Source organism: Homalodisca vitripennis, chromosome 4 (genome assembly GCF_021130785.1).
Source record: "Homalodisca vitripennis isolate AUS2020 chromosome 4, UT_GWSS_2.1, whole genome shotgun sequence".
NCBI classification, from domain to species: Eukaryota; Metazoa; Arthropoda; class Insecta; order Hemiptera; family Cicadellidae; genus Homalodisca; species Homalodisca vitripennis.
In genome coordinates this window covers 163,919,381-163,940,756 of record NC_060210.1, presented here as the reverse complement: position 1 = coordinate 163,940,756, position 21,376 = coordinate 163,919,381, and the positions used below count along the sequence as shown (strand labels likewise).

The window sequence follows — 21,376 nt, the reverse complement described above, 5'->3', positions numbered from 1 at the left end:
CACCAAGGCCTGTCCATGGTCTTGATCTCCAACAGTTGGTTGTTTTGTCCTTTTAATAATAATTTCCACTCACTTACTTCATCTAGATACATTCTCACTTTAATTTTATTTTTTATTTTGTAAAACATTATTTTGACTATTTTTTTTTACTTCATTTGCTTTAAGATATAACCAAATTTTTACGGTTTGAAATACCAATCGAGTACTTTGTGGTGACTCGTTCTCACCCACAGTCTTTAGTAGCCCATGTGAGAATATTTGTCAAATATTTAAATTATAAATATAAATTTATTTTACCCAATATACGTTAAAAACCAAATATTTATTGTAATTGTATATTTTAGACAATGAATATATTAATATATATCTTTTGTAAATTTTTTTTCGGAGACGATTTTGATTTTATTTGATTTACTTACCTGCATCTCAACTGTCTTCTGTCTAAAGGCTGTGTAGGCTGAGGCTACAGCTCAACTGATGTTATCCGCAGCATAGTGAATATTGCCAGCCGCAGCGTTGCTTACTTACCTGCATCTTAACTGTCCTCTGCCTAAAGGCTGTGTAGGCTGAGACTACAGCTGAACTGATGTTATCCGCAGCATAGTGAATATTGTCAACCACAGCTTTGCTTACTTACCTGCATCTTAACTGTCCTCTGCCTAAAGGCTGTGTGTGTAGGCTGAGACTACAGCTGAACTGATGTTATCCGCAGCATAGTGAATATTGTCACACACAGCTTTGCTTACTTACCTGCATCTTAACTGTCCTCTGCCTAAAGGCTGTGTAGGCTGAGACTACAGCTGAACTGATGTTATCCGCAGCATAGTGAATATTGTCAGCCACAGCATTGGTTACTTACCTGCATCTCAACTGTCTTCTGTCTAAAGGCTGTGTAGGCTGAGGCTACAGCTGAACTGATGTTATCCGCAGCATAGTGAATATTGTCAGCCACAGCGTTGCTCACGGTTTCAGCTACCTCTGTTAATCACAATATCATGTTTATGGTATTATTTCTTATTATACTATTAAATCTAAAAACAGGGTTTGTTGAGACAATAATAATAATGTTGTCTTTATTTTCATCAAGCGTTTCTCAGTTACATACAGAACAACTGCTTTTCAGAAGAACTATCGTCACATACAAAATATACATGAAAATGAAATACAAATAAATAAAGAAAATCTATACATTAAGCAAATTCTGCCTTATCTTATTCTTAAATGTAGCTATTAAACATTGTTTCACGTTTGGTGGGAGGGCGTTGTACAATTTCGGGCCGAAATAAGAGAAGCTCCTCCTTCCCAACTCCAGCCTAACTTTGGGAAAGTGAAGAAGATTCCCATGGCGGGTTCTGCGCTGAGAGACCTCATCCCAAAATGAGAGCTTCTCACTAAAGTACTGAGGCTCCTGATTAACAAGAGCCTTGTGGACCATGCAGCACGTCATGACCCTGCAGACGGTCTCTACCGACATCATCCTAGCAGCATCTCTGTAAGGAGAGACATGCTCAAATCATTTCAAATTAAAAATGAAACGGATTGCAGAGTTTTGCAACTTTTGAATGCAATGCATGTCTTCTCCAGAAATGCTATTCCCGTAGGCTGGGCAACAGTAGGCGAAAACGGACAGGTCTAGTGACTGCATGATACGTAGTTGCGCAGACTCAGGCAGAAGATCTCTAAATCTGTAGAGTCCCCTCAGTGTACCGAGTGCTCTTTGACAGGCATGCACACATGGTCAGAGAACGTGAGGCCGCTGTCTAGCACAACGCCAAGAGTCCTCGCCTTATCAAATACAGCCAAACTCTGACCATCAAGCCTCACCATCACTCCTCTTTCACTGAGGGACTGCACAATGTTGTGTGGCCCCGTATGCAACACGGTGGTGCACTTGCCTAAGTTTAGTTTCAGCCCATTCGCCATTGACCACCCCAATATTTTTTCAAGGTCGACATTGATCATATCAATGGCTGACACCATCTGCGATGGCTCATAAGACAAGTGCAGCTGCGAGTCGTCAGCATACAAATGAACTGTGCAATTTTGCACACAGCTTGGCATATCGGCTGTGTACATATTGAACAGAATAGGCCCTAGGCAACTACCTTGAGGAATGCCTCGATACTTCACAAGCGGGGTTGACGTTTCACTCCATAAACGCATCACCTGCAGCCTGGAGTCTAAGTATGACCTTATCCAATTGACTACGCTCAAGTCAAAGCCATAATAGCTCATCTTCGCTAAAAGCATCTCATGGTCCATTGAATCAAAGGCCTTAGAATAATCCAACATAACAATGGAGTTATATTTATCCATGTCTTTGGCGTCAATCATATAACTGAAAAGATTTGTCAGGGCTGTACATGTACTATGACTGCGCCTGAAGCCTGATTGCAGCTTCGGTAAAATATCCGATGTTTTCATAAAACTGTCTATTTGTTGAATGGCAATCCCAGCTGCCAATCACAGCACTTTTGGAGACTTGAGGATATGTCAAACATAAAGAATCGTTTTCAGGACTATTTGTATTTCATGCCAACGGATTGCTGAAGAACAATAAGGTAGTTATCACTGGCTGTCATTATTCCTGACCAAAGTGGCAATTGCAGGCTTTGTCAAGCCTTATTTATTTCATTGTTTCAGTAGTTTCAACAAAACATGATTTTTAGGACTAGTGATTTTGTATTGAATTTAAAAGAAGAGCATCACTTTTGTGTCAAGTTTTGTGTGCAGTTCAGCACAATATTTACAAACCTTCCTAAATAAGTCAATCACACTTTTATAAATGGTTTAAACATTTTAAGAATGGACAGACATCAGAAGCAGATGACCCTTGTTCAGGACGCCCATTAATACCAACTGATTACTAATATGTGTCTGAATGGTCATGCACAATCAAATAATTGACTAATGAAATGGCAGAGAAGTGCCACATTTCATTTTATTCATGCCAAAAGTTTAAAAACTAAAAAATATCACAGTGGCAGCAAATCTTCTCCTTAGATTGTTGACCAAGGATCAGAATCAATACCGAGTTCAAGTTATTTGAAACTTCTTGATAAAATGGCAAATGAGTATGACAGATTTCAGAAAAATTTAATTTTTAATTTTTTAAGTCAAATTCAATGTCAAGGCCATGCTTAGATGTTTTGTATGACTGAAGACTGTTGTCTATGATACATTTTCTCCTCATAGTAGACAGTTAATCATTGTCATCTGGATACACTGATATGTTTACATGAAGCTGTAATCAAGATAGACTAAGTTGTGGCAAAATGGGGAGTGACTACTGTACCAAGAAATTCGACTCATTCTTTGCATTCAAAATCAAAATTTTATGTACTGCCATAAAAATCACAACTATTATTGACAAGTCACATTTAAAGCTTCCTTACAGTTTTAGTCAAGTCTATCTCTATTTAAAAATAAAATTAATAGCTAAGACTTTAATAAAATAACATAAAAAAATATAAATAAAATAAATTCTAGTGAGTATTAATTCAGGGTCTACTAATACTTCATATGGATGTCTATAATCGGAGAAGTATAATTGCTTTTTATATTGTAGGCCAACACTGCATAGTTATGAAAAGAACTAGTAACTTAGGACCCTCCTATTTGTTAATAATATATTATGTTGAATTTTACCTAGTTATAGAAGGATTGTGCAAACCTAGCATTCAAGTTGTATAGATACCACAAGGCATTCAAGTTGTATAGATACCACAAGGGAAGGTGTGAAATACGTGTTGTTCTCATACAATATACTTTAGTCTTATTTACAAATTTAAAAGTTGGGACTTGCTTACAGAGGGACAATTACAATTACCCATATTTTGTCACTAGATAACATTATTCTGCAATCCTACTTCACCAAAATCTACCATGGACCTGACTATGTAGAGGGCCTAAAAACAAATGGTTATTTATTATTTAAATATCTTTATTGATTGAATATCTGACTTTATATTAAACAAAAATAAGGGAAAAGCAATGGTAAAATTCGTTACCTTTGATCTCTGTCTCAATTGCGAATGCAGCATCTGATATGCGAGATGCTGAGGATGGTGACACTCGACCTGGATCCAGATCCAACAACTCTCCATCATCATCAAATGACATTAGATCAGGGAATACCTCACTGCATACATCTGTTATAGGTTTCTTCACCAACAGTCGAGTTATGCAATCCTGCCAACCCATCTGTAAATGCATATGTAATATTTAAGATTGGTAAAAAATAGTCATAATGTAGTTTTAAAATCCAGTTCTAAAATAGTTCAAAATATTAATGTTGTGCCAATATTGTTTATGTTATAAGTGAAGTAAAAACTCTAGATAAAAAAAGTAAGAGGATTCATAAAATATTATTTAAAAAATTAAAAATTCTTGATTCTCTTATTTAAAATAATACATAAAAACTTTGCTAATTTTTTTTATAAATGATAGTAACCACTATAATGTTTCTTCTTAGATTTTCTTTACTTTATTTTAAAAACTATATACTTAGGATTTTTCAATAAAAACAAACTTAATCCTGTAGCTGCACATTACAATTCTGTGTAGTGACACACACCTGTTTGGCCAGACTCTGAGGTGCAGCTGGCCTCATAAATGTGGTTGTGAGTAGTTTCCTGGCCGCCTCCAGCTTGATCTCCAAGTCTGCAAGAGACAGAGCCTGCAGTAGGGACAAGGCTCCTGCATAGCTGCTGCTGCTTTCTGTAACATTTATCACATTTTACATACTGGAAATACCTTAGACTGGAAGTAACAAGGGCTAAAATATTAAGGTAGGAGTACTTAATTGACTAACCATTTGATTATTTTGTAAACTCCGCAAATATAGTTTATACTTTAGCTGAAAAAATTACAAAGTGAAATTGATAATTGATAATTCAAACCACAATGGGTCAGTATACAAATTTAAATAACAAGCGTCCCAAAAAAGATTGAAAAATTATTTTAACTCCATGACAAATTTATATAAAAAATATTAATTAATTGTACACCACATATTTAAAAGCACTGTATCAATACATTATAAAAAATTTTTTAATGTAGTAAGAAAATCATGATGCAGGTCTTATAATTCACTTTAACAGATGCATTTCAACAATGATGGCTAAACAAACTCAATATGAGGAGGAGGAGTTATGTACTGGGATGGTAGGGAAATGTTACATTGACCTTGGCACCAGAGAGGCAATGTAAGGAGACATTCAGACCATTCACATTACTAATACATGAAAATCAAACAGGCACTGTGAGTGGTGTACTAGAGGAGTTCTATCTTTTGTGACTCACCCTACTCAAGCAGCGTGACAGTGGCCTGTCCAGCCATACACACAACCACACTCAGCTAAGTACAGTATTGATCACTGCTTTGTTCTTCTGTCTCATTTATTTTTAGGAATTCTAGTTCTGAAATTGTGTATGATGAGTATACAAATGATGAATAACCCAAAACAAAATTGAAATCAACCACTCTATTTCAACATTATGCATAGTACATATGTCAATGCACTAGAGGAAAAGTTTAATTATGTAAGATTTTGAAAAAAAAATGGTTTGATTATCCTGATTCCACTGTACTAATATTACTCTATGGGCAGTACTAGATTTATAAATTAATTGTATAAAATGAAAAACGTATTATTAAATAGAGGTTGATACAATTTTATTAAAATGTTGCATTAAATACTTTTAAAAGTCTGTTTTTAATTACTTTAAATTTTTTTAATTTCATGAAATGTACCAAACATTAACAATGAAAAATACCTATTATAAATAAATCACACTGGAACATCTTAAAACCGATACACTGAACTAGTGAGTAGAAAACAACTAGCATAATCAAGTTTTAAAAAACTTGTAGAACATGCATTAATCTAACCTGTCAGCAGTATTTGATCAAGCAACATTGCAGTGAATTCCATAGATAGCTGTTGTTCTGGTAGCATGGAGATGAGTCCAGGGTAAAGACCAATCGCAGTGTTGTCTTGTAGACGGAGCCGAGATTTATTGCGTTCATATACCTTCTCAGTCCGCAACAACACAGACAGCAACTGCGAAACACATATTTTAAAAATATCCCATAACAACTAATACAAACTGGCTACTCTTTTCAACACAAAATGAATGTGTTTTAAACCATTATTTCTGGTGACAGGTGCAAATTTTGCTACACAACTAAATGGTTCAGCACAATTTTACACAAAAGAGTTATTTCTTAATTTTGTTTCAGTACATGTTCACTTTTATAAACTAATTTTAAAGATTTCTGATTTTAGAGATCTATTCATTTTTAACTAGATCTTAACATTTTAGGTTTCTTTATTTATATTCTCTTCATTTCAATAATTCATATAAGTCATACAAATTTTCTGAACAATAAGAGGCACCTGTTGCACTTCTTCAAAAGGCATAAACGATAAATTTGAATAGTGTTTCTTGTAATTTTTTGTTCATGATGTTTGAGAGGACTGAGGAACCTGCATAGCTAAGATTTATTATATTATCGGTTTTATGAACTCGACACATGTCACCCCAAGACTGTCACCTACAAAAAATGAATGTATGGTGAAAATGCTATGAAATTATTGTGGAGAATGGAAAGCCCTGTCAAGGGATGGTGTTCCTACATGACAGTTTTCAGCCCAAATCTGCTGATGACATTCAAAGTAAATTTAACAGCTAAAAAGGAGCAGCTACATCACCTACAATACAACCAGACACCATCTGAATATTACTTGTAAAACCAAATTATTAAATTTTTAAAATTGTAAATAATTTACTGAATTCTTACACTACAAAATTAGAGGAGATAGTTTGAAATCTGACATTGATAACTGAACCATTGAAGTCCATTCTTATTTATAGAATTCAGAAAAAATATTACTTCAAGTATTATCAACACATGTCATGAATATGATTCTTTTATCTTCTGTCTAAGCATTAAAGGATTTATCGATACTATCAACTATTTATACTGTAACTTTTTAAAATAGTAGAAACTACAATTTAGAAAGATAGTTCATGGTTGTAATAGAGATAATGAAGGACCTTCAGTGCTCGATGTTTAAGGTCCATTGAGAAAGTCTTGTTGAGGAGGAGGCAGTATATAAGATCAGCAGCTTGAGGTTCATACATGAGCAAAACAAGCTGATCCTTGCAGGATCTGCTCTCCAGTTGAGCAATCAACATCTCCAGCACCTCTATCACCTGCCAAATAACACATTGTGGCTTACAAGTGTGACACGCATAATCCATGTGAACATTACCATAGCTATTACTTTCTAACAAATGTTCAATTTGTTGCAAGATGGAACTTACCAATATTTCTTCTTTCACAGTTGACATAAACCCAAGGATAGCTGCTAACTCTTTGATGTTGCATTCCTTCTGAAGATAAAACTTTATAAGACTTAACAGAGATATACGTATTGTTTTGTTTTCCTCTTCACTAACTTCTGGTGAGGTAGCATAGTGCATTCGGATTGCATCCAAAAAGAATTGAACACCATATCTTTTTCTGAACACTTTTCTTTCATCTTTTATTATTGTTGACATAAGTTGTATGTGACCTAAAAATCAAAAGAAATCAAACATTTTTATTAATGTGTAGTGTATAAACATTCACAATAAGAGTACTAAGTAAGTCAACAGAAACTCATAAAAAAAAATTACTCCAGCTCCATGTACCTTTAGATTTTGTAATAAATCACATTGAAATATATATAGATCTTGTTATTACAATGAATAAAATTATTGAATACTTACACTATAGCACTATTATAGTGATCAGAGATGTTATTTTATATTAACATGTTTAAATGAAAATAATTTATTTTAAAACTATTCTATACTGCTTGAACAAGTTTTTAATTTTCCTGAATGTTTACCAGTTTGTAACACGATTTCAAGTAAAGAGAGCCTTTTGTTTCATTTTCTAAACAATAAAACTCCTGATGACAAGCAATCCTAATATAAATAAATCTAATGCCAGTTAGTTATTGTATCACTGTGATACAAGTCATGTACTGTCTTTAGGACAGCTGGAACAGTATATATGTGAGTCAGCTACAGTCATTGTGTGAAATTATAATGCATCTTTAGCTATATGATACACTGTTAACAGTTACACTGTGATTCTCATCATGTATCGACTTTAAGACAGCTGAGCTAGTAGTAATGTGTGTACGCCGCAATCAATGTGTTAAAAACAAAATGTACATTTAGACTACACTTTGTTTCATAACATGTCTACACTACACTCTCCAGTTTTTTACACATAACTTAGCTATAGTGCGAAGAGTTCATTCAATGTGAATGTTATGTGTAGAAATTCGGTTGCTCCATTGTTCTTAGAGATCGTATCTATCACATCGTAGTGCACTAAATTGTGCATCTGGTGAGACAATGAGAGCAAATATAGATTTCACTATATTTAATAGTCTAGGTGTCTCTGACGTGAAAACAATGTAACGAGTTCATTTCAAGCTTCTTCCTGACACTTGTTTTGGATTTCTTCAGACAAACATGACTCCAGTTTTCTGGAATCAAGTCTGGAATCTAATACAATGCTTTCATGTCAACACTAGTCGATGTGTGGGAATCATGAGTACATGAAAAAATATTCTTAGCTATATCCTTAATAAGCTAATCTCCTAACAAAATACATGGAATATCAAGTACACAATATAAATACTATTAGCTAACACTAGGGATGAGCCGATAACAAACAAATTGGATTGAAATACAGATACCAAAATTGTAACCTATACATTTTTTACTGATTAAATATTCATACAACTTCATAAATTATGACGTAAAACAATTAATGATAGTTTTTTTTTTTTCGCTTAGCAGTGGATATCTACACAAACAGTAGCAGACACAAGAGAATACACGAATATAGAAATAGGAAATAGAATCTGCACACCAAATGTTATTTGGTAGTTGTTATTAGTTAGTTTTAATATCTATCTACAGTTTTCCATGCAAACGTACAATTAAAACATGATTTAACTAACGGTAATTTGCGTACTATCGAGAATAGTCAATATTTTGTTCCTATTAAGTATCAAGGTATTCAGGTATCGAGTATTGGAATCGGCCCATTCCTCGTGATTAAATTTCTTGTTTTAAAAAGTTTATGAAATTACTTACTAATTCGAACATGAAAAGGGCATCTTGACCAAATATTGAAATTAAACAGAATGTGTTGATGTATGGAACGAAGTAAGACTGTGTTGCCACTGCTTTTCACCATTTCTATTAGCAACTGCATACCTTTCAGAACACTTGGTTCCATAGATTGAGACGGCATCTGCAAAATTAAAACATTAGAAATTGTTGCTGGCTAGAATCAGAATCAGAAATTTATTGTCACATAACGTTACATAAATGTAGTAGATAAAATCTACAATGAACAGGTGACTCGTCAATATAGTTTAAAATATACTAAACCTAATTAAAAAAAGTTATAAATATAATTAACAATTCATTGATAAATAATCAATATTAATCACACAAACAGTGATCCAGTAAGTATATAAAACATTAAACTCTAATGATACAGGTAAAGATTATAATTCATATTAAAATTAAATAAAGATAGATGTAGCTATTATTACACTAAAATAAAATAATTTACAAAACATAAAACACATTTAAAAATAATTAGTGATAAAATAAATACAGTGGAATTAATATATATACATCAAAATGTTTTGATACGGTTGGGGGGTTATTTAATTAATGAAGGTTGCATCATTTAGAAAATCAGTTTCTGAATAATATTCTTTCTCTATTAAAATATGTTTTAATTTTACAGAGAACTTTTCTGGAGGCAAAGAGGATAGAGAAATTGGAATTTTATTGTAAAATTTTAGTCCTTTGTAATAAGGGGACATTTCAAATAATTTAGTTCTATGGATTGGGTATGTAAGTCTGTCTCTCTGTCTTGTATTATAATCATGATCTTTTGTGGTGATATTATTAAGTAAGTTTTTATGGGTATACATTAAGACCTCATATATATAAAGTGACGGAATGGTCAATAAATTTAACTGTTTAAATATAGACCTACAAGATGATCTAAAATTTAATTTTGTTATGATTCTCAAAGCTCTTTTTTGCAATATAAAAATATAGACACTAACCAGAGACGAACTTCAGTTTTCCTGTAGTAACAGAAATATAGGAATGAGGTGACTTCTAAGCTAATGTACTAAGGAATCCAACAGCTTAGTTTACATCAGATACGTCACTGATGGTAATTATGATGTAATATTCTCATAATTAATACTGCAAATGAAACCCTAAACTGAAGTATTGAAAAGGCTTTGTCTCCTTTCAGCAAAAATCCTAGTGTATAAGGAAATGGCATGCAGTAAATTCAATCTGTTTGTGGACGGAAAAATAACAGACGTATTTGTTGCATGTCAATTGAACCAAATAATTTAAATAATTTAGAGACCCATATCGTTAATGATATTGACAGAAGTCCTTAGCAATCCTGCAAACAGAAACTATCAACAGCTGTTTACAAAAATTGTTTAAAAAGCTCATAAGAGGCTTTTTACATACTTTTTTTGTTTTTCTTCAATAAAAATTACTAATTAGCATTTTTTTCAGTATAGCTTGTTTATTAACAGCATATTAAGTTTGTGATGAATATTGATGGCTGTAATAGGTTTCTACAAAAAGAAGGATCGCCATAATAACTAAATATAATTGAGATATTGTAAAAAACTACAAATAAAGTAGGACTGCAACCTTCCCACTGACATAACTGATTCACTGTGTACATCAGTACAAAATTGGCATTCCTGCAAAACTTGTCTTGTTTAAAAGTTTGTTTCTAAAAAGTATCACACAACCACATATCTATAGCTATATGAGAGACCTTTGACAGCAAAGCGCCCAGTATCGCTATTCCGTTGTTCTTGATGAGCTGTTCTTGGTTCACAGGGCTGGAGGAGAGCATGTTCCTCAGCAGAAGTAACATACAAGACACTGGGTTCTGCTCCAGCTTCTTTTCTGGAAAAAGAATTCAAATTCTATTGATTTGTGATTTTATTAAATTAACCCATGCAAGTAATACACATAAATTAGTACTGACCCACAGAACACTTGTGTGGTATGTGTAGTGATCAAACCAACTATTATTACCTGTAAATTATCTGTAACCATATTTACAGAATATACTAAAATATTTTAAAATACAGGTTTTAAATTAAGTACGATGTTGTGTCATTCTAAGAATAATATGGTAGGATATCAAAGCTTTCCAAATTTATTACTAAGGTACTCTTTCATTGACTGCGTGGTAGGGACACTCTTCATTACATTTTTCAAATAAAAAAAATTGTTAAACCTATTAAAAAAGCTAAACTCACAATTTTTAAATTGCAAGAAATAATTAATAAACACAAACTAATCAAATACATTTAAAATTACATTATTTTCCATATTATCACGTTTTTTTTTAAATTCACAGCAGTCATAAAAACCGATTTTAATTTGGCTTAGTGTGTGAATGACTTAAGTATTCTAAGCATTTTTTCAGGTTAATTAGTGAAATATCTTATTTTTGTAGCAGTCAGATTAACTAATGAGTTTCACTATTAAAATAATTTGTTGAAATTTGTTTGCTAATTGTACAATTAAAATTGTAAAATTATATTATTTTATTTTTATGTAACTATTGTTATAACTATTAGTAATAAGACTTGCATGATGTGTAGACAATCATTCTATGATCAACTATACAAAAGGTTGTGGAATTTAATATTTATTTTGAGATAAATCTCTCCTTATCTGATGCTCCATATAAAATATGTCATGATTAGAAGAAAACCTATGTATAAAAGTTACTGTACCGGAGAGAGAGCTGGAAGGTAACACAGCCCACTCAGACATATCTTGGTGAGTGTGGGAGGGGGTGGATGGGTGGGGAGAGAACACACTGAGATCTGGTCCCTCCCCCTCACCCTCCACACACTCTAGCAGCGGGAACAGCACTTGCACTCCTCCGATACCATTGATAACATCCTGGACACATCAAACAACTTGTTATACAATACAACATTATTTACAAGTAATGAGCATGACTAGATATTATATAATAGATATTAGAAATCAAGAGTAAATACTATTCAGGTGTCTAGCTGACTTGGAAAACAAGTCCATTGCAAAGTTCATATATTCAAGGAAAAGTACATTGAATTTCATTGGACAAATGAAATTCCAATACAACGAATATGGGAAGATTTACTTTCAGGTTGTTTACTCAACAAAATGTAACTTTCCACGGGTGACAGTGAGTTTTGAAAAGAATGTGATATTTCATTGTCTGGTTTGAAAATATAAACTTTCAATTAATTAAAAACAATTCCAATACAAATTTAATTTGTTTTTTATTGCCTTTCATTTTCTATTAATGAATCTTTAGACCCACATAACTGAAAACAAAGTGATTACAATTAAAATCCAATAAGAAAGAAGCTTCTACAATGTATAAAATTTCAAGTTATATTTTGAATTTGTCTATTGCGTTTTAAAGCTATCTTAAAGGACGTCATAATATTTTGTGCTATGGATGAATTTGTGTTTGTGAGGTTTTGCTTTATCGAGGTGAAGACAGCCAATTATATGGTACTGATTTTCGTAACTGAGATATAAAGAATAAAGATGATTATGCACAAGTGATGCAACATTGTGATAAACTTAAATTCACTACGGACATTACAGTAAGTACGTACTATGTTGTCCCACTACCTTGTCGGTCATACACTACTTACTATTTTATTAAGCTACAATGGATATATTGTGACATAAAACATCTAAAACCACATTCTCTCAAAGTCAGTTTATACATTTTACAATACCAAATGAAAGGACTTTTTTGTTTTAAAAAAAAATCATTGTTTGTCATGGTTTATACCATACTGTTTTCTTTTTCAAAAATGAAAATACATTTGCCAATAAGAAAAATTTAATTATAGTACTGTATTGTTCTCTAAAAATTTGCATATTTTTAAAATCTTACACTTTAGCAATTTGAACAAAATCCAAATGTATATATAATGACATTCAATTTTTTCATACAAAAAACCACACCAAAATACAAATTTTATAATATGGAAATTTTTGGAATATAAAATAAATATATGAAATATACATACACAAAGGGTGTTCACAAAAGGGTATCACAAACTTCTGTGGCTGATAGTACTCTTCATTTCAAACAAAAAATGACAAATAAACTTAGGTTGGTTGAGAAATGCCTTGTTTAGCTGCTAGCCGCCATTTTGTATTTTCTATTAAAAAAGTATCTGTAATAAAAGTTAAGCTATAGAAATCAAATTTGGCACATAGGTTTGAATAGATAAGAGGAAAACTAAAAAATATTGTGTTATTTCCTTTAATACCTGCATTAACAAAATTGTGTCTTGTTGAAAATGTTTAATGTCAAATGACAAGAAAATCAGTCAAGTTATACAAAATTAACTAGACACCAACGTTTAAAAAAATTTTATTTAAATTCCAACAGAACTTGATTCAACGAATTCTATCAATACATAAGCGAGCTCAACTACTTTATAGATAGGCTTGCACAAGCCAGGAGCAGTAAACATTTTATCTTTTGATAGACATTAGCTGTAAAATCTGTTATAAAAAAATGTATAAGATAGATACTACTTTGAAATTATTATTATAAAAATTTCAACTGTACTTTTCCTAATGATCTCGACAAAAGGTGGCCTAAAAACCAACCCTACCCGTACACAATATCCTGTCACTCCTTAAAAAGCGCAAAGGTCCTTTTAGGACTAAGTCCAATTTTTCAGCTTCTTGTCCTAAGAGAAAAAGAAAAACCCAGTAAAGGAACATCTTATTCTATAGACAAAAAATCTTTCTCATTGTATGGTCCAGAATAAGAGACATATTTACAGGTAAATATTTCTTGTGCTGAAGAAACACCCTTGGAATGGATGAGGAATAAGTCTGATAAGCTACATACTATTACAGCATCAATGGGAGAGCGAGTAGGCCTACCTTGATGGTGCGTGTGTGACATTGACGAGCCAGAGCTTGAGCTGAGAACTTGTTGGTGGCGGCAAGATCAAGACATGAGCCGTCCCAGCATGCTGCAGGAGCAAAGCACCATACCAGCTTGCTATTCATCACTAGCATCTCCGCATTGTCCTCAGGTGAGAACAGCAGGCGGCAGTTGGGTCCTAGCCATATCCACACTAGATTAGCTACCAATCCAAATATATTTCTGCTAAGAGTAACATTATTTCCTAGAATATTACAGAGATAAATATCATGTATGAAATAAATTTGTTAACCTTCGTTTTGAGATATTATTTTTTAATCTTAATTTTCATATCAGAATTATTCAAGCCTATACTAGTAATACTAATGTGCATTGTAAAAATTTGGAACTACCTGCATCGAACAGAGTTTTGATTTGATGTTGCTGAAGAGCTTCATGGAAGAGACAGATTAGTCCTAATTGCCCTTGAAGTGAAGAAGGAGGACCAAAGATGGTGTCTTGTATCCCAGGTGGAAAATTCTTTACATGGGGGTCCAATGGTGTAGATGACCTCAGCGGAAGTGAAAAGTAGTTAGGTACCTTCAACAACAAACAGAAGAACTATAGAATACACACTTCAAACAATGAGGAAACTATTATTAATTACTATGAGAGAATGTGTTTTATTTATTATGTGTCTAATTAAAAAAAAAAACTTTCACATCAACACAAATGCCAATTAATTATCATTTTTAATGAATGAACTATCCCACAAAATGTAATAAAATATAAAGATGTAACTTCCATGAATTACACTCAGTAGACAAATATATAGTAGCATAAATAAATTTTACATTTAAATAGATCTAACTTTTTATCACATGAAAAATGCTACAAGAATCAAAGAGTGGTAGTCTAAAACAAAAGAACGGAACTAGAAATTTTCAAATTAACTGCCTAAAATATTTAACTAATACTGAAGGAACTTTCTGAATGTAAGACAACATGGAGCAAACAATGTACCTGACACATTCTGTTTGCTTGCAGGAGCGACATTGCTAGATATACCTTCATTTTCAGTGGCTACGATACATATTTTTTGGGGAAGGCTAGTGTACAAAAGTTGAGATGATGGTGAAACATAAACCGAGTAATAAACATAAATGTGTATTAAATAATAATAAAATTAATATAGTATAAAGATGATTAAAAGATTAATCATATCTTAATATCTACTCAGATAGTTCTACGATTTAAAACATTTGAAACCTATCCTGGATAGACCTCAAGCTGAAGGATACATTTTGGTATATAACCCCAAGTCTTGAGTTTTAAAATAACAAAGTAAGTAACAACTACAGATTCAGAATTGTTAAATATAGTGGCCACAATCTGCAAATTGTACAATATAAGGTGATAAAACCGTTGTAATTTACAATTCTTACCTATATGCAATTCACTAAAATCTAAAACAAAATAATTTAGAGTTTAATTTCAATCATTGACGATGTTATACTCCAGGAGCCAAGAACCAATGTGCATTGTATAAGTACACAACTCGGTTTTACTTGGAATTATTGCTAATATATGGAAACTACCCATAAAAAAGAAAGTGATCATCAGCCGTGCTAGTCTTGGTGAGAGTTGAACTGGGAGGATGCCAAAAGGGTTAAAAACACTAAATTAGGTGTTTCAAAGATCATAGTTCTCTTAGCTTTAAACACTTAAAACCAAGCATTAAACATGTTCAATCAGCATCAGCTAACCATATGCGACTAACTATTTCGTTGAAAATGGAAACTCTAAGACTCTTTATCTGGTTGTCCGAGATGATAAAACTATTATTTATATGTTTCACTATATGTTTTATGGCTGTATAACTAAAAAATATATGATGTGAGAAAAAATTATCATTTCATATTTTGAACTCTCCTGATATCCTCCCATAAACTCACAAAAACTAGTGTGGCTAACAATAAATTTATTTCTATGGAGAAATTGTTCTATTGATGCAAAGAAAAGCTAGGCTGTGTGCTTCTACAATGAAAATTGGCTCTTGGCTCCTACACTATTATGGCTGCACAAAATGAATAGTTTCACAATGCAAACTAGACTGATTTGACCTGAGCTGTTTCTGCTATGATGACATGAATATCAGTCTCCGAGTTTATAAAATATTAGCATTAGAATATAACAACGTTAGCAAATACCTGAGATATGATAGATGGAAAAATCCCTCGTTCCATAATGCCACTTGGTGACTTGTCAGATCTGGTTTGGTTTGGCTGGTAATTCCTGGCTGCAGCAGCTCCCACAGTGCACAGAACAAATGGCTGGAACAAACCAATTCTACTGTTATGACATCTTCTTCATGATTCCCTCTTATCAATTCCCCAACTTATCAATGACAATATCAAAACATTGTAACACTGTACACAAGTGTAATAATTACAATCATCATACTATGTTTTATTTAGCTCAGTTAAGAATGGGAATTAATGTTATTCTGTTCATAAAGCTTATTTATAAGCTGCCATACACAAAAGTATTTTTGCTTTAGAAAGTATTCTCCTACTTTAATTGTATTGCTCAAAACTGCAACTACTGTAACTGATGACTTCCAAAAGTAACCTTTAATTTTCATTTATTAATTCATGAGTGGCACTCATCCAGACTCATAAACATGTCTAAATTAATCACTTAACAATCTATAGTGATGTCTAAATTAGTTATAGTTAGGTAATATTCTAATCGTGAAATATGGTGAAACATGTACCTCAGTCAAAGCTGGAAATTTCATTGCTGCGACAAGTTTCTGATGGCCATCTATAAATACTGACAGCTGATTGTGGCCAAAAGGTCTCCTGAAATTGTACATAACAATTTATTTCCCATAAAGAAACAAAACTCTTACTACTACAACACTGCAATGAATATTGTGATCACCTAATTGTGATCATTTAAATAAATAAAAATTTTAATAAATTTTAACTATCACTCAAATTTAAAATCATGTCATACTCTAACATTCTTTCTAAATAATAAGATGAGTAGGGCCAAGATAAAATACAAAAGCCAGGAACATCTTCAAAATATGAGATAAGGGAGCTCATAAAATATTGTTTTGGATGTCAAGATAGATAATCATATTATGGAAGTCAACACCTGACCTGAATTACTCAACTGCAGTATCAGCTACCGAACAAAGTATGACATATATTAGGGTATTTAATGAACCATAAAGAAGTGAAGAGTAGGATGGCCAATTCTTTTGTAAAGAAAAATGTACAAACCTTTTTGAGTATCCTTGGTGTGAGGCAACATAAACTAGCCTAACTTCATAGAGAGTTTTCAGGGACGTTTTTTCTAAATCTGCACGACTATCACAGTCTTTTGTATGAAAAATAAACTCTCCCATCAATCAAAACTAGAACTAAACAATAACTCAAGCACAGGAGTAACAATACCAGATATAAATACTTTTATAATAAGCTCAGGAATACTAACAATTCCATAAAGTGAACGAATTTAAAGATTCTTGATGGCAAATTTGACAGCTTCAATTGATAAAAGAGGAATTTTAACATTTTGAAGCTTTACAGCCTGTTAAATACGTATTCACTATTTTAGATTCTTTGTACAATTAATCACCATAAAAATATTGATACATGAAAGTGAAGAACTTCACATACGTAAACGTAGCACATTGACATCAATAACAACCTAGGCATGAATATTGACAACTGGGACTATGAGAAAATCTTCTGCGACTGGTTTTACTAATGGCTTTTGTTGTTATCACAACAGAGACAAAATAATAACTAAATTAAAAGCCTCACTGTCAGTCCTGATGAAAGGAAATAACCATATCTATCCAGTTATAAAACGAAAAAAGCATGGACAAAAACCCAAAATTGACTGATATAAACCAAACTAATCTCCACATTGAAATAGAACTGTTCAAAACCTGGAAAATGTTTCATACAGGATCTGTTCAATAAGTATCGGGACTGATTCCAAAAATTAAAATTTATTACAGGTATCATTACAAGCACTTAATAATCTTCAAAATGCATTCCTCCTGCATCGATACACTTAATATGGCTGCATGGATTTCCTGAGTTTAAAGCAAAACTTCACAGCGTAGTGTTGCTCGATGGTCCACTCCATGCTGGCGTGATGACACCATAAAAAATCACACATCACAAAAATCCATATCCTATCTCAACGTATGTCCTCAGGCAACTGAATTAAAGTACACCTGAGTGATGCGGCCTAGCTCTACCATCTGGTCGGGTCCTCTCCATCACTCCGTTGAGGATACAACAAACCAGTCCCGATACCTATTGAACAGACCATGTATAACCTGGTACTATGGATGTAAATTTAATCTGAGAAGATTCCCTGTCTTTCCTCACCAATGCAACATCAGCTGACTTCAATGAGCTATGACATTAAAAAATCCACCAACAGAAAGCAAATTAGAATCCATCCTAGTCCTAGAATATAGATAGCTACATTGGAAAAAAGGACCACTGATTCTACTCATAGCCTGGTGCTCTAAAGTCACCTATAAGCTCCTGAAAATATCCATCACGAAATATAACAACCTAGCTAAATTTTAAGAATGCAAATATTCTCCTGCTGTATTTAGAAGTACTGTTAAAAATTAAGGATGCACTTAACTTGAAATTAAATTTGTTTTTTGTGGCAACCAGCAAGACACTATGCCCTCTAATGCAGTTTGCATTCACATGAAAAGAAAGAGACTGAAACATTGTCAGGTTACTAAAGGATCTTGCATCAGATGTGGTTCATAGACCACAGATATTCTGGTACACAACATTGAAGTCTATATCGTTGTTTACTCAAATTTGTAGCCTCCCCCTATGGTTTCTACCCATATTTGTAGTTATCATGAACCATATTTCTGAAATGACACTTTAAATAATTTATTTGAATAGTTATTAAATAGTTGAACAAAAATCAAAGACACTATTTATGTCAGAGAAAATTTTATTTTGTAATTTGGCCAAAGTTAATCCAAAATGGAGTAAAATTGTCTCACAATTACAAGAGTTGAGTCTATAAATATTACAATTGGGTTAAGTTTATCTTGACTTTATACTTTCTTAACTTATATGTTATCTAACAGGTTTAAGCACTATGATTTTGGGCCATATATTGTTTAGCTATTAAATATTTTTGTCAAAGGCACACATTTTAAACACCACTATACACAACTTAGCTATTGTACTTCACTAAGGTTAGAATCATTAAATTTCCATAATATAAAAAAAATAATCTTAATCCCACTAAGATTTTCGTTTCTTTATTCGGAAATAAGGTATTTTGTATATTTGTTCATGGTTAAACTAAGTTAAGGTATTTTCAATGAACCTGAGATGAAATATTTTATTTTGGTAAATAACCTGAATGCTTCGACCAAAAGTCACTAATAAATATTCTTTGTACTCAGTTACACCATGAGGTATCTTTATTAAATATTTATAATATCTTAACACTTCCTTGCATTTTAGAGTAATAAAATGTACATAGCTTGGCTATTATTCATAAATTTATACTGGTATAGAAAACTACTTAGATAAGAATTTATGCACTGAACAAGGTTCTAGTTTAAAAAATATGCATTTTACAATGATTGTCTGAGCACTGTTACCTAGCAGCCATGTAACACAGGTCCAAGCAGTGCCACAATGAGTCCAATAATGTTAAGTCAGGCACTGTCGCAGCGAGAAACTCTTTCTTGGTCGTCACACCCCACAACCAGTGCTCCCTGAGAACTGACAAATGCCTCCATCCCCGTTCCTTGGCTTGTTAAGAAGCTAAAAACCAAAATATGTTTGTAAGGATTACAAGTATTTCCACTCATAAATTTCTAAATAGTACCACACTTAAAAGATAGCAGCTTGTTTAAGTGTCCTACACTAGTTTGAACCATATTATTTTAATAGTAAAGAATTAAAAAGACTCCAATTAGAAATGTATTAATATTTATGTTTAACTATGTGTCGTACATTTCCCAATCAATCATAGTTTTTAGTTTAAATTTCCTTAAGAAGTTATAACAATGATGGCAAATACATAAGTACAATGATAAATACTTTAGTACTATAGCAGATCATCCTCCAAAATTTGTGTAAAATTCTTAAATGGAGTGAATGGGTCAATCTGTCAGCCAAGTCTTCAGTCTTAGTTTCAGAGTTACTACAGTTAGCGCTCTGATGTCATGTGGTAGTAAGACTATAAAGCTTTGTTCCGATATAGGTTGGCTTTTTACGAATATGACAGTCCTATGTTTTGGAATAGGGATTCTTTATACATTCTTTGTGTATTGTTTGTGACCTCCAGTTTCTCTGGAAATCCTCTCAGATGTGAATTGCGATGACGGTCATACTTTTAGCTACTTAAAAGCTTCCCATTCCAATTCAACTAAAGATCTTATACCTCTTTTTATGTGGTGAGTACCCTACTTAGGTTTTTAGCAGAGTAGAATCCTCAGATAACAATCCCATACCGAAGATGAGTTTACAGAAGTGTATGATATCCCACTTTAGCTAAATCTGTTGTGGATATTTAGTTTAATAATTTTATCATATAGACAGCAGTGTTACGTGTATTACACAACTCATTAATATGTGGATTCCAGGTCAGTTTGGCGTCTAAGTAAGCCCTACCAGTTAACTCTCTTACTCCATAGAGACATCAGGTACCTGGAGTTTGCGGTCCTCTTCAACCAAAATTTATCAATAAATATGCAATGTGTGCCCTTTGTATTAGCACAAAATAAACATAACATGTAACTTCACAATCTCATTATTAAATTGAATACAGTGAAAAAATGAATGAACCAATGTTGTTAAGAAAACAAATAACACATTACAAATTGTAATGTAATAAAGATTACTCTTATTTTTATTCTTCTTTGTCTACACTATCGGGACATCAATTAAGAATTGTTTTATTTTGGCATTCTTATTTTGGTAGATTCATTTCTAAATTATGTTTAGTTGAGTTACACATTTATTTTGGTAATAATTTATTTCTGTCTTTATATAATAAATTGGTACTGTACTGTGCCTTTAATTAGTGAATATATCTTAGTATATTTAGTATTGTAAAAACATAATTTTTGCCTGTCTGCGGTTTTTTCTAGAAATTTATTAATAATATGTGAAACAAATAAAAATCTCATGACACAATTTCTTATTTTACTATGTACGAAACTATATTTTTATAAAATGATGATTTTAGTGTTCATAAATTCTGGCCCCCTCTTTTTCCAAACGAATGGAGATAGAAATTTTT

At 32.5% G+C, this 21,376-nt stretch overlaps 1 protein-coding gene across 1 annotated transcript in view; it reads right to left on the bottom strand.

Moving 5' to 3' along the window:
- LOC124361263 (neurobeachin-like protein 1) overlaps nucleotides 1-21,376 on the bottom strand; it is a 155,692-nt gene that overhangs the window by 91,444 nt on the left and 42,872 nt on the right. Inside the window, 17 exon segments of the mRNA XM_046815310.1 lie at nucleotides 420-519; nucleotides 638-696; nucleotides 860-978; nucleotides 4,011-4,203; nucleotides 4,577-4,719; nucleotides 5,894-6,065; nucleotides 7,063-7,221; nucleotides 7,333-7,583; nucleotides 9,169-9,328; nucleotides 10,910-11,043; nucleotides 11,886-12,057; nucleotides 14,065-14,246; nucleotides 14,461-14,647; nucleotides 16,258-16,380; nucleotides 16,824-16,911; nucleotides 19,728-19,828; nucleotides 19,830-19,893. Of these exon segments, the coding sequence (XP_046671266.1) occupies nucleotides 420-519; nucleotides 638-696; nucleotides 860-978; nucleotides 4,011-4,203; nucleotides 4,577-4,719; nucleotides 5,894-6,065; nucleotides 7,063-7,221; nucleotides 7,333-7,583; nucleotides 9,169-9,328; nucleotides 10,910-11,043; nucleotides 11,886-12,057; nucleotides 14,065-14,246; nucleotides 14,461-14,647; nucleotides 16,258-16,380; nucleotides 16,824-16,911; nucleotides 19,728-19,828; nucleotides 19,830-19,893 (2,407 nt within the window).